Raw genomic sequence first — 18,331 nt, 5'->3', positions numbered from 1 at the left:
TTTGATAAAAGGGTATAAGCTAGCAATGATTATCCCCTCAAAATGATTGTGGTCCCCAAAATACAATCCCAAGTTTTCATGGTTATTAGGTATTGTATTTAGCCTTCTCTCTCTCTCTCTCTTTTTGTATACTTATAAAGACCCACATTGGCCACTCTGGTTAGCCTATTCTGAATATCTGTATTCATAATCACTTGGACCTAAGGTGCTCCTTAAAAGAAAAGAAAAAAAATCCCTTTTTTTTTTTTTTTGCTATGAAATTGATCCAAAAATGGTAATTAATAAGAAGTATTTGGACCTTTACTGGGAATCTTCCAGGAAACCTCAGTTGGTTTGGTTTGACTTTTAGTAGACTAAATCTTTTTAATGTCCATTTTTGTCACCACCCGTATAGTGTTTCTCGCCTTTTCAAACTGAGTAACTTTCCCTTAGTTGAAAAATGGAGACCCTTAGGATTGGCTTTACTTTTCTGTGCATTCCATTGATTCCGATCTCTTGTTACTTCCTATTTCTTGAGAGTCGGGACACATCAGTGAGCCAGGGGCGAGAGGGCTCAGATGATGGATAAAAGCAACAATAGACTCATTTGGAAGCAACTCTTACTCCAAAATTATTCTGTTTGTTATCTTTGTTTATGCTTTTCTTTCTTTTCCACATGTTCTCATGGGCTTGGATGTCCTCAAGTGTAAATCTTTGTGTTCATATTTCCCTGTATTCCTTAGCTAGGTCTTCAGACCCCTTTTAGAAAATTGGATTCAGTTTATTTGAATAAGCTCCTCTAAAATTAATGTACTTATGCATATACACACATATATTACATGTACACACACACATACTCACGATTCTCCACCGTTTTAGAATCTGAAATAATTGTACTTGGTAAAGGCTGTAAATTTGTCAGGGTAAATGTGTACAGAACACTGACAGATTCTTGGTTGATGCTTTTCGCTTTCCAATTTTATGGGTAAGGAAACTGAAGCTGAAAAAGTCGTGCCCATGAAGCCCACACAGCAGCTCAGCAGAGACTTGCACCCACAGTTTCCGAAGCTGAATGTTGCCTTGCTGCTGGGCGCTCTGGCTCAGGCAGGACATGTATGATGGAACACTTTGGGTATGTGTGTTTTTTAAACAGCACAGCTTGCTGAGTTCTAACTGATGTTTAAACTTGCAACTGTAATAGACAGGAGATGAAAAAAGGCCACATGTATATTTCTAGAATTAATGTCGACTTTTTTTTTCTATTGAGAGAATGTGCTGGCGTTAATGACAAGACCATATGCCAGAATGAAAGTGGATGTCTGTCATCAGTGGTGTAGAGCTAACGTATGCCTTTTTCCCTTTCCCTTTCATTAGGGCAGAGCTTGGGATATGGCTTTGTGAACTACATTGACCCTAAGGATGCAGAGAAAGCTATCAACACCCTGAATGGATTGAGACTTCAAACCAAAACAATAAAAGTAAGTTTATGGTTTTTTTTTTAAATCTACTTGCAGAACAGAGGTTAAAAGAATTAAGGTCTACTTGTAGTTCTTTCCTTTATTCATTTTGTGCCCAAATGGACACTTCTCTGGGAGGCATAGCAGAATTTTTTTGTTTGTTGCATGATGAGGGAAACTTTATTCATGAGTACTACATGTAATTATTTATGTGTTAACAAAGGGACAGAGCAGCAACTTTCTCAGATAAGTACTTTATGAAACTTACTGAATTAAATTTCCTTCTTTGATAGAGAATTACTTGCCTATAACTTGAAGAAACCTTATACTATTTCTTCTAGCACAGGGGTTGGCATTCTTGTTCTGTGAAGGGCCAGGTAGTAAATATGTTAGGCTTTGCCGGCCGTGCAGTCTCTGTCACAACTTCTCAATTTTGCCCTCATAGCTTGAAAGAAGATATAGCCTCCACATGAATGAATAGATGTGGCTGTGATCCTATAAAACTATATTTATCAGCACTGAAACTTGAATTTCATGTAATCTTCATGTGTCACAAAATAGTCTTAATTTTGTCCCAATCATTAAAAAATGTAAAAATCATTCTTAGCTCTTGGGTCATAGAAAAACATGTCCTTGAGCTGTAGCTTGACTCTGTTCTGGCAGATTCAGTTTACTTTGAGGAGACTGACTAGAAGAGTGTACATGCCACACAGGTTATTTTTTCTGTTACAGTTTTCTTTTCAAGACAAATGGTAAATAATTTTATGGATGTTTTTCCTGCTTTTTTGAATTTTTGAAATTCTGATGTAAATTCTCTCTGGATAAGAAGTTAATCCAGTTTGCTGTGTAGATTTCTTTTCCTTTAGAAGATGAAAGGGACGTTGCCTCTGGCAGACGCTTAGTACATGTGCCATCAATTTTCCCTCTCCTGCCCAGTGCAGACATTGCCAACCATGGCAGTCTTTCTCACTGAGTCTGGATGAGGCTCCCAAGTATTTTTTCAAAATAGTGTTCCAGACAACCTCTGTCAATTGACTCAAGTTGGAACCTATTTTCCACCCTTGATTTAAGAACTCAGCTCAGACCATCGCCTGGAGTGGTAAGGGGAAGTTAGTCACAGCTGACTGTGGTATCCGTCTTGCTTAGAGACGTGTCTAGAAGATTTCTGCTCATTTTCTCAGGTATCTGGAAATGCACTGTCATCTTTGTGCTTAAAAGTTGCTTCTCTCAGAGTTGTCAGTTAAGGTAGTTCACTAGCCCTGGGTAGTTTTGACATCTTGTTCTTTATATTTTTTGGCCCAGAGGAAAAATGCCTCCCACCACTGTCTCATCTAAAGGAAACTGTATGCAGTGGCCCCCAAATATACTTGGATGTAAGATGTCCGAGATTCTACATGTTTCTTGGTCAAGAAAATGTCCTACATATGAAACGTCTGATTATTAGATTTCTAATACATTCTAAGATTGCAAACACTTGTTTATTTTGACCTTGGTTTTTCAATCTGGACGATTTTTTCTAATTGTCCACATTTCTTTGCATGCTCTCTGTTTGTGTCACAGAGATTAACCTTTTAATAGTACTGTTAAGTGTAATGATCAAGTGTTCTTAAAAAGAAGACATCCAATGTCCAGTTACCTTCAGATTGTTTTGTGAATGCTGTATCCTACTGCAGATTTTTGTGAGGCTCCCAACTTAAATTGACTTCAGGATTGCTGCTAATTTATCATAGTTTTGAGGTCCTGAGTTGTGGTTAAGAAGAAAATGGAATAGATGGTTGGATTGACATACCCTTTTCTCCATTCCAGAAGTAACCACCCTCATTTCATTCTACTGAGTCAGTTCTTTTGCTCTAAATCAGTTCTTTTGCAGTAAGGTCCACGAGAAGGTAGAAATGCAGGGGAAACAGGTCTCCATAGAAGAAATACCCATGGCCTGCAGAGAGACCATTGGTGACAGCTGCTTCCTCACCATCACCCGGCCTTCTCTTCAGGGCCCAGCTGCTCAGGCAGAATACGTGGAAGAAAGGACAGTAATGCCTCGTGGCTTTTACACCACATGTGGCATCTGCTACTTTTCTTTGGATTTTCTGAGATGGGGGTGGAGGTGGTGGGTAAGCAGCAGGCTACTTCTTTCCCCACCCCCATTCAGTTCCTGCAAAGAGATCAGATAACAGCTGGTGTCCTCAATTTGGCCCGCATTTCTCTGAGGCAAAGCAGACCATTTTCCAAAACTACATAGCACCATTTTTGTCTATTTGTTCTTTCTATGTGTGTTTTTTTCCCCTTATTTTCAGTTAGATGTGTCTTGTGTTCTTATACAACATCTGAGCCAAGTTTTTCCTAGTGTTCACTGCTCTAAGTACCCTTTGGAAGTTGTATTTAAGCCTTTCCGGTCCCTATTCTGTAAATTAGTCTCTTTTTCCTTTCTCTCCAGTCCATCCTGGTGGTGGCCGTCAAAAAACACCACTTTCCTCATATTGCTTCTCACTCAAAATTCTCTCATATTCCCCTACTGTTTTTTGTTTTTTTTTTTTTAAAGAATTTTCTTGGTACTAAATCTTTTTTTTCTTTCTTTCTTTCTTTTTTTTTTTTTAATAAATTTATTTATTTGTTTATTTATCCTTGGCTGTGTTCGGTCCTCGTTTCTGTGCGAAGGCCCTCTCCAGTTGCGGCGAGCGGGGGCCACTCCTCATCGCGGTGCGCGGGCCTCTCTCACCATCGTGGCCTCTCTTGTTGCGGAGCGCAGGCTCAGCAGTTGCGGCTCACGGGCCTAGTTGCTCCGCGGCATGTGGGATCCTCCCAGACCAGGGCTCGAACCCGTGTCCCCTGCATTGGCAGGCAGACTCCCAACCACTGCGCCACCAGGGAAGCCCTCCCCTACTGTTTTACCATATCATTTTGCTTAACTTTGGAGTAACCGAGTGTTATTACTGTTCTCTATGGTAGTCAGACTGGCTTTTTGCTTGCAAGCAGATCTTATTCCCAGCCTCTGCGTATATGCTTGTACAGCTCCCACTTCCTGGCATACTCTTTCTCACTGTTTATTTTTTATTTATTTTTAAAAATAAATTTATTTATTTTTGGCTGCATTGGGTCTTCGTTGCTGTGCGCGGGCTTTCGCTAGTTGTGGCGAGTGGGGGCTACTCTTTGTTGCTGGCGGGCTTCTCATTGCGGTGGCTTCTCTTGTTGCGGAGCACGGGCTCTAGGCACGTGGGCTTCAGTAGTTGTGGCGCGTGGGCTTCAGTAGTTGTGGCGTGTGGGCTCAGTGGTTGTGGCTCGCGAGCTTAGTTGCTCCGTGGCATGTGGGATCTTCCCGGGCCAGGGCTCAAACCCGTGTCCCCTGCATTGGCAGGCGGATTCTTAACCACTGCGCCACCAGAGAAGCCCCTCTCACTCAGTTTAACAGCAACCGTCTCATCTTTTGGAGCCTGTCTGAAGTTCTTTCTTCAGCTGCTGCCTTCCTGGGTTGTTCTAACTCATGTTGGGTTCCCCCCTTCTTTGAAATATGTTCTCTTTACCCATGAGGAATCACAGAAGTTTTGGGGTCGAAGGGACCCATATATGATTTAGACTTAAGTACTAACCTCTGCCTCCAGTAAAAGAGTTGAGACCTAGGTAGTGGTCATAGAGTTTAGCTTAGACCAGGCAGTTGAAGACAGAGCTGTGACTCAAATCCTTGTCTTTTGATATCTACACTAAAACTCTTGCCGTGACGCCATGCTTTCCGTTAGAAAGCTGCTGTAGATTAATTCATGTATACGTTATGTACAAGTATACAAGTGTTTGTGCACCCTTGAGTTCAGGTTTCTCTTATGTCTTCCAGGCCACCTAGCATTTATGCATTTTATAGGTTGGAATATTAAAACAGTGAATCAAGTGCTGTGAAAGGTGGTTTATTTAGCAGTTTCTCCTGGGGCTTCCTAGTAGCATTAGCCCAGTAGGGTTTTGTGCAATAGATGGATGGTATGTTGAATAAATGACAAATATTCAGTATTTCTGCAGTGAGTAAAGCAAAGTCCCTCAGGCACTGTGAAATCCTAAAGCAATTATTCCCAAACTTGGTTGCATCAAAATCACAAGGAGAGTGAGTTAGAAGTACAGGTTCTGGGACCCACTTCAGACCTACTCAGTCAGTGTCCAGAAGTGAGATGCAGGAATCTGTTTTTAATATGCTTTCTAGGTAATTTGTGACATTGAGTGTAAGACCTAGCACTTAGGAACTACCAAAATGTATGTTTTTTTGAATAGATGGGTTCTCTAAACACTTGGTATTTTTGCATGCAAAGCTTCATTTGTCTTCATCTTTTACCTTGATAATCTTCTTGTGGATAATTCACTTAACTGGAATATTAACCATGTTTTTTTTTGAGCGTGCTGAATGCTAGTTTAGTATTCGTAGTAAAAAGCAGTTCATGCAGTTTTCACTTTTTAAAAGGTGTGGCTTAGAAATTAGGAAAACTTAATATGTTCACCTTATGTTAGAGAGAGGTTTATTTATTATGAATAGCAGCATTCATAGGTTAAAGGTTCAAGATGACGATTCTCTAAAGGATCACTTTTTTTTCCTGGTTGCGTTAATGTCCCAGCAGCTTACATTGCTGGTGACATCACACCATCCTTGAACTGCACAGGAGGCAGTCATGATGCGTTAAGCCTGCCTGCATTGTCCCTAATAATCAGCTGGTAAATAAAGTGGATATTACAAGATGTTTTTAACTTTTGATATTAGGGAGAGTAGTAAAAAGGGAGTATATGCACAATTCTTTCCACTCCTAAAGGAAAATGTATTTTTTTGCCTAGGTTAATGGCATCAGACTTAAATTCATAATTAGCGGAGTAAAATCATTCATTTCTGAAAATACTTAGACTTTCCCCCCACATCAAGTACTGTGAATAAGAGAATATCACATACACAGTAAAATGGATATCTTGACTCCCAGCATCTCTTTCAACTCCTCCCCCTTCTACAACGGGCCTAGGAAGCTTTATTCCACAAAGTGGGCTTGCTTCATCTGAAAGTAGTAGGAGCTATTATCTCAAGGAGTAGAGAACTTTTCAGCATTATTGATAGGTACTACCCCTAGAAATCCATGTCTTCTCTCTCACAACAGAAGAAACCCTGTCTAGAAATGCTACCAGCATAGAAAAACTGCCTAAATTTGGTTTTGATTAAATCGATTTTTCTTAATCATTTAGATGTAAGTCAGATTAAATCTTACCTTGGCTTAAAAATTATTAATTGACATACATTAATTTGGAATTTCTCATATTAAATTAATTAAACTGCCATTTCAGTCTGTATGGAAAAACTGTTATAAAAAATTGGAATATTAATTACAAATAGTAATGTCTATTCCTTAAAGTGTTCAGTTTATTAGAGAGCAATTGAGTAAAGCTTAATAAACCTTTATTCTAAGCTACTGTATTGCTTTTAATTTTTTGTTAAATTTATACCATTTCCTAACTAGCTTATCCTTTTCTCAATTAGTAAATGTCATGTTTGCAGACTCTTTTGCTGTTTAGCATGAACTATATCCTTAATCTAGGAGGAATATAGAACTACATTTCTGAAATCTTACCCTCCCTGGCATTGCTTAAGTGATTTAACTGGCTCTGTAATCTTGGACTCATCTTTTAACCATTTAAGTTTCTATTTATATCTGTAAAATCTTTAAAATTAATGAATTAACTTATCACTATGTTTATTACCTGACTCTTTTAACTTTCCATAGTCTGCCAAATTGCATATTAAGAAAAGGTGTAACTGTTTTTAATGAGCTCATGGTTATCGTATAGAATGGTTTAGTCGAGAATGCATTTAGAATGAAATGCAGCACCCTGTCCTGAGGAGGTAACAATTTTAACCGTTTCCCTTTACCACTGTTGAATGTTTAGCCGCCACGGTAAAATTCATACTGGAAACACTTTTCTGGCTCAACCTTCTTTTTGGTTCAGGATTATCTGGGATGGGGTTGGTTTTTATTCATCATTGTAAGTTGTTCATTTATAAATGTTCTGAACATGAGGAAGTATCTTGTAGATACTGCTTAAATCCGCTCCCCACTGTAGAGAAAGAAAGCATGGAAGCAGGAATGGGAGAGTGAAGCTTGGCTACAGGCTTGCCTCTTGGTGGGTGCTCTGTTTAAAATATCTGTAGCACCATTCTGGGGTGTGGGTTTTATAATAGTAGGAAAGCTGAGAGTTCATACTTTTGTTGGAAGTTTGAAAGCGGGTGTTAGGGAAATCACATAGATTAGCTAGAGGAGAAAGCTGGGTGGGGGAGTGATGCAGAAATGAGCCTGAGAGCAGTTAGGGATCCGAAAAGGTATGGTACATGTGGTTTTATACTGTATGTGAGGGAGAACCACCAAAGAGTTTTGAGCAGAGTAGTGATGGAATTGGACTTGAGTGTTTATTAGGAGGGGAAGATCTGCTTTGCATTTAACTCCACATCTCTCTGAGCATCTCAAGCCACCCTAGTGTTCTTGTGGCTTATGTAGTTGATATTTCCCTTGAAGGTACAAAGCGTAGATGCTTGTAGAAGAAGTGTGGGCTTCACACATTTATAAGGCATCTTCTATAAAGTACTCATCAGTTCAACACTTGAGTACAGATCATCATTTACCTTTTACCTTGACCAGATTTGGAAATTTTGAAAGTAATAGTCTGAAGGACAGGCCTCAGATTAACTGGCAACTTTTGAGACGTTATCCTAAATTGTTATTTAGCTGGTCAGATCTCTGTGGAGAGACAAAAAAGTTGAAAATGTGGAGGCAAAAATGGAAACTTTGAGTAAATGATTTCTTTGCCTTTTAAGAAATACGGACTGAGTGCATGTTTTTCTAACTTCATTTTTAACCCATGGTCTGGAACTTTCTAGAGCCATGTGCCAAATTTTAAGTGTATTGCCATATCTGATTATCAGAAACTCTTCAGTGCATTTAAATAAAATTCTTGTATCTATATTGAGTCCAGTTTACATAGTCCTTATATGAAATGAGGAATAACAGATTTTTTTGAGTAATGTGTTATTTGTATAATGCACATCATGTGTTTTGTGGAATGATTTATTTTCAGCTTTGATTTTTTTTTTTTTTTTTAAACATGAAAAGCCCCAGAGGTTTTTACTTATCTCAGGGACCTAGCAGGGTCCAGAATTTGTTTGTCCTGACTTCAGGCCTGTTGTGTTACTTCTGCTCCTTACAAGCTTTGTCCATATTGGGAATTAGACATTTGAAAGTTCCCAGAGGGCAATAACTGGGCATTCTCTGAACAGCTTTTCTGTAGATACTTTTCCACAGTTGTTGGAGCAGAGGCTGAGACGGTACAGAGGGAAGGGTGAGGAGGAGGGTTCCTGGGGGCAGTGTCCTAGCTTACTTCCTATCCATTCCTTCCTATACTGTATGTGAGGGAGAACCATGGAGGGTGAGCCATGGAGGGTGGTGGTGGGAGAGTCTTAGTAGCTGAACTAACCCATCTTCCTCAGGAGGGATTTTATAGATCATTTTATTACCCAAGCATGGCCCTACGTTTCCTGCCTGTTTCATAAATGTACATCAGCAAAGGCATTTCTGCAAGGCACTGTTAGCACTTGTCTGCTTAACTTTTCTACTGCTCTTTAAGGGGAGGGTAGGACTTGTTGTCGTTCACGTATAACTCAGGAGAAGTAGTACTGGGTCAGTTTGGTGGCTTCAGTCTGTTCTTCCAGAGCTAGCTGGAGAGGTTAAGATAGGTGTGCTACCTTCTGAAAAAGTCTCTTAATTCCTTGCTCTATCTGCTTTGTGTAGAATTTTCATAGGACTTTTATCCTTTTGCTTGTCTGGATTCATGCCAAAACAATAGTCTCTTGTAGCCAAACACTCCCTTTGGCCAGTGAAAGGAAGCTCAGGTTAAGGGACTTGTTCAAAAACGATATAGCTAATAATAGTACTACTAGGACCGGAAATAGGCCACATTGGCTGATGCCGGCACCTTTTATGGTTTTCTTTCCGTTTCACATTATTGATGTTCAAGCGTCCATACACTATAAACAAACCGAATATTCTCTTGAGGACCTTGATTTGGGGCTTTTAGCGTCCTGAGATTTTCTGAACCAGGCCTCTGTTAGGTGCGAGGGAGTGGAGCTGTGCCTGGTGGTAGAAAAACTCTTTCAGGCTGAGCATGTGAGACAGCCAGACCTCCAGTTTGAGAAGAAAACTGGTATCTGGAGGTCCTATTTAGCAGATAGGTGAGTTAACGTTGATTTAAGTATTTCAATGGTAATTGGACAGTAAAAGAAGCATTAGAGTAACTTTCTGAATCTCTGTTTTATAGGAGACCACTCATTCTTCAATAATGTTTTTCTGGTAGGTCCCTTTGAGTCCTAGACGCTAGTTTAAAAATCACAGAAGAGTGCATTTGTCTCTCTTTAAATTTGTGTGGGCTCTTTACAAAAGCATGTGTGGTCCATTTTCTTTCACTCCCACCTCTGCCAGGTTTTCCTATAATTGCCTTTAGCATCAGTTCTCAGCCGTAAGTACTACATCAGAATTCCTGGTGGAGCTTTTGCTTCGGGAAGTTTCTTGGCATGCTGTTTATGAGCAAGCAAGAGAGGCGGCTATATTTTGAAAACAATACAGGAAATCGGTTACTTACCCCCGTCCCTCCCACCCCACCTTTGAAGAACTCCTTCGAACGCTGCATTAGGACGTGGAGTCACAAGTCCTGGGTTCGTGTTCTGCGCTTGCTCTGTTGGCCTAATTCGCTCATTTATAAAATGGTAGAGATGGTCCCAAGTTACATAGTTCCAGTGAAACGTTTGGCTTGACATCTAGAGGTAGAAAATACTTGCGTTGACCTGTTGTTTTCAGAGACAGAATATCAAGAATATTCCATTGTTTTTCAGTCTGCATTTTCTATATTAAAGTGGTGTTTTAGAAGTCTAGTTGGGGAGGAATTAAAAAGCTACTTCTACTCTGAAGAAAGTAGTCACAATGTTTAATTCTTTGGTTCAGTTTTGTTGGATATTTTAAAAATGGCTATAGTTACCTTGTGTTATAGAGAAGTAGATTTTGAAAAAAAATAAATCATGCTAATAGGCTTTCTTTTGGGTCATTAGTACCAGGTTACCTCCTCCCAGGGGAATGAGAAGTTTAATCCTTCCTGCATAGGTTCTGGGCTTGCTAATGAGTCTTGAAATGACCCACATGTGAGCCGAAGGAAGGGCAAGCAGAGTGCCTGCCTGGCCCTGGAAACTTATAATTCAGAAAATGCTTTAGTTTCCACAAATTTTGTTAAATGACTCTTTAGAAATTTGACCACTTCTGCTTGCTTTACCCAAACGACCCTGTTCACCTTCCTGGAAAGATTCCAGAGTCATTGAGAGAGGCTCTGACCTCATAGAATCAAGCACAGCAGCGTTTTCCAGAGACTGGCTATACTGATGGGCTCCCCAACCCAGCTGAGCCACTTGCAGCAGGTCCAGTTCTTAGAAATACCTTTGGATGGGTTTTATGGGCTTTGTTTTACTTTTGCATTTTTGTATTTGTTGGTGATTTAAGTCACATATACTTTCAAGCTACCTGGGAGTTTGTCTTATTCAGAAACCAACACTGGTGGATGGTGAAGAGGAGGGCTTGACATCTGTAATTTTTATGAGCTCTCCAGGAAACCCAAACACGCCCCAGAGTTTGAGAATTTTACCTTTTTAAAATCCCTCAACATAAGAGACTGCTAAAACTTTAATGTTCATCAGAATCACTGGAGTGGTCTGGTTGATAAAATGCAGATTTCTGGACCCTAGTCAAGACTTACTGAATATGATTATCTACAGAGTGAGGCCAAGGAAATTGTAGTTTAACAAGCACCACAGCTGATTCTTAGCAGGTGGTGGCCTGACCTGAGAAACATTGTTTAGTGGACCTTAATAGTTTACACTTGGATAGGTCTCTGGTGCTTGTTTCAAAACAAATCTATTGATACATGTAAGTAAGATTTTCATTTGTGGGTCCTCTCATAAGCTATCTGGAATGCTTGTGATTAACAGGTGTAATTTTAATGAACATCATGCCATACTTACCCTTTCTCTCACACACATTCATTCTCTCTGTCTCTCATACACACAGATGCTCATTTTCAGAGCATTTGAATGTCATTAAATACTTCTAGCATTACAAGTACATAAACATCATTTAATATTTGATTCTGAGAGTGGGGAATTTGCCGCATGGTTCTTCTGGGGCTCATTCATTTACAATGGGTATTTCATAGTATAGAGTTTAGGACTTGAATTTTATGATCCAAGATGGTTGTGAATCCTTAGATTATGGAGGTTGCTTTTACAATACAATAAAAGTTTGTCTCATTTTTATAAACTCCTAGCAACACTCCTGACCCACCCTCCCTAGTATCTGGATATTTGAACTTTCTAGTCAGGGTCTGAATAAATGGGAATTTGCTCTTATCATAAAGGACTCTTCCACATAGCATGTTGAAAATATTTAAAGAAAAATTTACTGTGTGCTACCTTAATTTATAAACCTTTTGACCTATAAACTATTTTGTCCCAAAGCTGTGGGAAAGCAGTGTGTGCATACTGTTGCCCAAAGGCTTAGTATGTCTCTGTTCTGCTCAGATTTGCAAAAATGGGTTAATAAGCACTTGTCACCAACTTGCAGGATTTTCCTTAGTGTTCTTCTTCATTAACCAGTGTTCTTGGGGGAATTGTGAAATATGCATTGTCTGCAAACTACTCTGAAGCACAAAGTCAAATGAACTGTGAAGGTGAGGGCTAAAAACACCTCTCTCACCTTTGTACTTTGCTCTTTGAGTATTAAAGAACATTGATCTGCCAAGTGGCAAAGGGGATACTATTTGGCGGTTTAATTACAGCCAGTGAATGTTATTGATGCTATCAATCAGTGAGACCCAGGGAAAGGGCATGGTGCCAGACCATTCTGTGCTCCCAGCAGTGTAATTAAATACCGTAGAACTGGATTCTCAAGGTAAAGTGAGGTCATCTGAAGCAGGGGAACACTTTGTCTTGCAACAAAGGTAAAGGTGGTTATCTCCTCCTTGCTGCCCCTCTTTACATTTCTGGAGGAGTTCTATGAATGGCAATGATACAGTCTCTTCTTTGTGTACAGTTAAGGTTGTTGGTGTTTTCCTTAAAAACCCTCTCTCTTGTAAAATCTTCAAAACTGTCATACAAAAGACTTTAGGAGTACAGTAATTACTTTCTGTTAAAGCTGTTTGGGGGAATAGATAGCTCAGGTGTCTAATAGATATTTGGAGAATCAGAGATTGTCTTTGAATGAGACTATTAGGCCCGCAAATCAGCTCATTTAAAAAAGCTTTCCCCATGATTATTCTCTAATGTCTAATCATGTTGAGAGAAAAATATCTTGGTAGGTTTGAAGTTATAAAACATTCAGTAATATTTCAGGGGTTATTCCTTTTAAATTATCTATTGAACACATTTTTCATAGTTGTATAACTTAGGTCAGGTCTACAAAATATATGTAGGTAAAACTTTCTTTGGCTCTGGGGAAGGCTTTTAATAACATTTCTATTATCCTTTTATTGTATGTTTTATACACACACACACACACACACACACACACACGTATCTGTTACACAAATCTCCATCTAGGCCTATTTGAGAGGTAAGAAATGCCATAGCTAATCCAAAATGTTTTCTGTTACTGCCTCTTTTTTTTTTTTTAATTTTATTTATTTATTTATTTATGGCTGTGTTGGGTCTTCGTTTCTGTGCGAGGGCTTTCTCTAGTTGCGGCAAGTGGGGGCCACTCTTCATCGCGGTGCGCGGGCCTCTCACTATCGCGGCCTCTCTTGTTGGGGAGCACAGGCTCCAGACGCGCAGGCTCAGTAATTGTGGCTCACGGGCCTAGTTGCTCCGCAGCATGTGGGATCTTCCTAGACCAGGGCTCGAACCTGTGTCCCCTGCATTGGCAGGCAGATTCTCAACCACTGCGTCACCAGGGAAGCCCTCTTTTTTTTTTTTTAATCGATGTATAGCTTATAATGATCAAGGCTTATTTACCAAAGACAGTATACCCTTGAAAGAGATTTCGGTTTCCTAATTTTTTTTTTTTTTTTGAGAGTATAAGTGCATACACACACACACACCAGATCCCTGACAAATGGGTCAAAACAAGCCCTAAAACAATAAATCTTGGCTATTGTAGTATACTTGTAATACAGGTATGGGTTGCAGACTGTTTATATTTCTAACAGGTGTTTGAAGGGGGATTGTTGAAATAAACTATCTTCTCCTTTGTTTAAAAGAGGAAGATTGTCAGAAATTTTCCTTCAGAAGTTTGAGGAATAATTTTTTAACATACATTAAAGGTTTAGTAAAAGAGTCTCATCCTATTACAGCCTTATTACATTATATGGAACTATAACAAGACTAGTGGTCAGTCCCCAAGTTTGTAGGGAAGGTCATGTGCTTTAAAAGTTATTATGTTCATTATACATGTGCTTTCCCCCCCCCTTCTCCCCCACCTCAAAGGCAAAGATATCAATCATAATATTAAAAAATAATTAATTGCAAATTGTTGTAAGACTGTACAATCATGGTTATACAATCTTGGATAGGGAATACCTGTGAGTAATTAATTAATTCTGGAGGCATTTTGAGTGGTTAGTATGTACCAGTCAGCTTTGCTAAATGTTGGAACAGTGCTAAAATGTGACAAGATGTAGTCTTGTCCTTGATGTCATTGTGTAGCAGGGGAGACAGCACTTGCTTTATGTGACCATTATTTGGATGTATGGTAAGTGAATGCAGAGTGCAATGGAAAAGGATATGTCACTAGCTGTTGAGAGGCCTCTGTAATGGTTTCAGAGATGATAGGGTTTTACAAAATAGGATTTATCAGGGAGAGAAAGAAGAAAGATATTGCACATGAAGGAATGTCTCATCCAAAGACACAGAGGCCTTTATGTGACATGTACTTTTTTGGAGGACACTTGCATCTGAAAACTGTAAGTGTGCTTGTTCTATCAAGTAATAACCTTCTACAAAAATGATTGGTAGAAAAATTTGATCCATCCTAGCCCCATATTTTACATTTATCCTTTTTAAGTGGAGACCTAATTTATAAGAGGAACTATAGGAATGAATTTGGGGCAGATTAATCCATTTGTTCATAGACACATATCTGCCTTGTTTTGAAAAGATCCACTGTGACCTTTGAGACTCATTTAAGATATTTACAGATGGTACCAAGAAGAAATTTCTCTGTGGAGTATTTAGTGTACACACAGAGATAGGATCATTATAATTTCATTACAGTATGTATAAGTAGGTCAAAGAAGACTTGGATATCTGAGGTAACATTGTAGTGAAGCAGTTTTTTTCTTCTAGTTGTAGAACAAAAGGAAACTTATTGTAGATGGTATTCAAATTAACTTTTTTTTTAATTGCCACACTGATTTTTGACTATTCTCCTCACCTAGCTTATGATGGAAAAGCTATCTCAGTATTGTATATGTATATGACAAACACATATACATTTCTGTAACCTGTTACTCCCCTGCTTATAAAAGCTTCACCTTGACATTTAGGGCTCTACCATTACTATTCCAGTGTTGTCATTGTCCTATAGAAATTTTTATCCTGTCACATCTGGGTTCTTTACCCTTGAAGAAGCAAGTCTGATTCTTACCTCCTGCCTTGCTTGGGTCATCCCTGCCTATACTGCCTTATACCACCATCATTACTTACCAAGTTTTATTTGGCCAACAAAGCACTTATTTTTCGCTGCTCGTTACCTTTCTCTCCTATTCGGTGGTCTGCTCTCTGAGGGCAGGCATCTTCATCTTCAGAGCACCTCACAGAAAACTTATGCTTTTGTCTGTAATTTCTGAATGAGGAAGTTTCTATTTATTGTTCACAGGAAAGAGTGGGAGACCCGCTCTATATACTCAAAGATGGGAAAATTCACAATTTAAGTGAAATTAAAAGTGAAACTGTGGCTTCCTGTTAGGTGTTAGGATTCAATGAAGATACGGTCAAATGATGGGTGTATAAGGGACTTACCAGCTTTTTTTTTCTTTTCTACAATAAATGAAGATTTAGCTGTTATTTTTTTACGTGAGATTTTCTACATAATGCACATGAGCCTGTGTCGTCTATCATCTGTGTCTCTTCCGTATATTCTTTCTCTCTCAAACCTTAGATGGAGTATGTGAAAGTCCTAGAATGTGTAACCTACCAAAATTGGCCTGTTGAGAACCTCTTTTTCCACACGTTACCAACCAGTAAAAAAAAACTAATTAGCTTTTATTCTTAAACAGCTCCAGTTTACTTATATCACATGTAGTGTGTAGTTCCTTCTTTAGGTTTAACTTTCTAACTCAGCTGTTTAATCTGTTGACAGTGCCTTAGACACGCTAGATGCTCAAATACTACATAAATTATATTTTAAGTTTATTTTGGGGGGTAAAGTTGTGACAGGTATCCTGATAGTATGGTTTTTGTTGGAGATTGCATCTGATCAAGTTTCAGAATCTTGAAAGAACCCTTAAGAGCTTTTACTGCAGAATAGCTTTCTAAGAATTGGGTGAGTACGGCTATTTTTCTATAAGCCAATTTAACTTGTATTGTTTCCAATGAAGCACAAAAAGCCAGATTGTTTGGACAAGCATCACACCTTCTAGTCATCTTGTCTGAGAGGTACTTCAGAAATAGCCCCTGCAGGAGGCCGTGGAATAGATTCACTCAGCAGGTACTGGTGTGCTTACTTGGTGGATGGGGCTATCCATACGTACACACATATAGTCAGCCCTCGGGTTCACATCTGCGGATATGGAGGGCTGACTCTATTTGTTGTACTACACTGTTTTATATGAGGACCTTGAGCATCTGTGGATTTTGGTACCCGCAGGGGCTCTGTGGATACTGAGGGATGACTGTACGTATAAGAATAAGTTTCAACCCTCTAGGAGCTTAAAGCCTAATACTGTAAAAGCGTTGTAAGTGAATTGCAGTTCTCCCAGTTACTTGGGGGCAGCAGGGAGGCTCTGAGGCAGTCTGCTGCTCTGGTAGTGTTGGAGAAGCCCAAGCACATCTGGGTATTGAGTCCTAAGTACTGAAATTTCCCTTCTCTAAATCTCTCTAACGTCCTCATAGTATACTTAGTGAAAGTGTCTAAAATGAAAAATTTACAATTCTCCCTGCTAGTGTAGGATTCTTAGTGTGTTTTCATAGTGTGAATTCACCTTGAGTCATTAGGCCCTGGTTTCTTGGTGACTCTTGTAACCATCCCATATTCAGAAACATTCATGTAACCCTAATCTAACTTGATGTTAGGCTCTATTTCATGAAGTCCATTTATTGTGTCTACTACTGTCTACCAAAAAAGTATCCTGTTTCTCATTCTGCATTTCACATTAAGCTCTAAGAGACCTCTGAGAGGGAGTGAAGAAGTAGGAGGATTTGATACGTGGCAGTTTCTTTGGAGAAATTAAGTTCGCTTTTCTTATCAGCCCATTTAAAGATGCTGGATGGGAATTCCCTGGCAGTCCAGTGGTTAGGACTCCACACTTTCACTGCTGAGGGCCTGGGTTCGATCCCTCCGGTCGGGGAACTAAGATCCCACAAGCGGCACGGTGCAGCCAAAAAAAAAAAAAAAAAAAAGATGCTGGATGTTGACCCTCTGTATGACAGTAGGATGGTCTTTCCATCATGCTTTGTTTCAGCCAGGCTTCAGGCTTTCCAACCTACTCATCTGCTATTCTCTTACAAAATACTTGCTTTGTAATATTGCAATTACAAATTTTATTGTAATGAGAGTTTTGATAATAACTGCAATAGATTTGGAAGAAGCTTTACTTAATCTTTGAACTGTTTTTCTGTTAAAGTACATACATCTTCCTTGTGCCAAATCTCAGAGATACTGGTAATATTTGAGTTTTTTTCTTCCATAAATTGGGGCCTCTGATAATAATAACCAATTAATACCCTGGTTATGAGGATCAATTGAATTAATAAATGTAACATACCCAGGACAGTACCTGGCACATGGTAAGCACTTAATAAATACTAGGAGCTATCATCATCTGTATTGTTACATGATTTTATATATGTGAAATCATTATATTATGATGAAAATATTATTATTGTTCTCCAGCTCTATGCTCTTAGTTTTATTATTCTGTTTAATCATTGTAAAGTCACTGTGAGGTAAGGACTATCATTAACATCAAATTACAAATAAAGAAATACACGCTTCAAAGGACCTAAGGAAATTATTCCCAAGTTATATAACTGGTAAGTGACAAAGCCAAGACCTGAACTTAACTCTGTGAGACTCCATGCCCTATGATCTTACTCCTTTGTAACTTTGGAGAGTTCTAGTACAAGCACCAGTTTCAGGCCACTAGTTCAAAATATGATCTCTTGTGGCCCGAATTTCACCAGTAATAGTGCATTCTCTTTTGCCGTAAGTTTTTTGACCTAGTACTAAACTAACTCGTGTTTGCCTCAATTCCAGCCTATTCATTATTTATGTTACTTGACGTTTCTAAAGATTATGTGGCCAAAGAAACAGGCTCATTTCTCATTTTTGATATTAAAAGTAAGGGAATCTGCTTTCTTAACCACTATTGAAAACAACCTAATATAGACAAAGCAGGAATGGATTCTTTGGTGGTTACAGCTGAAACTCCCATCTATTTTTTTTTTCCATGCCACTTTACTGTAATCACTTTCTAAAATTTTAGTGAGCTAAGTGAAGGTATGGGATTGGAAATGGAATACGGAACATTTTAATTGACAGATTCCTGCTTAGACCTTGGAATGACTAATCCACCACCACTGCAGTAGTGGATATGATTTAACCACACACCCGCATTCAGATGTCATATCCACTACCATTGCTCTACTTGTG

The 18,331-nt window shown here is 39.0% G+C and overlaps 1 protein-coding gene across 6 annotated transcripts in view; it reads left to right on the top strand.

Annotated features, from left to right (window-relative positions):
* Positions 1–18,331, top strand: part of ELAVL2 (ELAV like RNA binding protein 2) — a 71,347-nt gene that overhangs the window by 32,599 nt on the left and 20,417 nt on the right. For all 6 annotated transcript variants that reach the window (XM_061199128.1, XM_061199126.1, XM_061199130.1 and 3 more), the window contains exon 3: positions 1,354–1,457. In XM_061199128.1, coding sequence (XP_061055111.1) covers positions 1,354–1,457 — 104 coding nt within the window. The remainder of the gene's footprint in view (positions 1–1,353; positions 1,458–18,331) is intronic.

Source organism: Eubalaena glacialis, chromosome 9 (genome assembly GCF_028564815.1).
Source record: "Eubalaena glacialis isolate mEubGla1 chromosome 9, mEubGla1.1.hap2.+ XY, whole genome shotgun sequence".
Classification (NCBI taxonomy): Eukaryota; Metazoa; Chordata; class Mammalia; order Artiodactyla; family Balaenidae; genus Eubalaena; species Eubalaena glacialis.
Note: the sequence above shows the minus strand (reverse complement) of the source record. Positions and strands in the feature narration are given on the sequence as shown.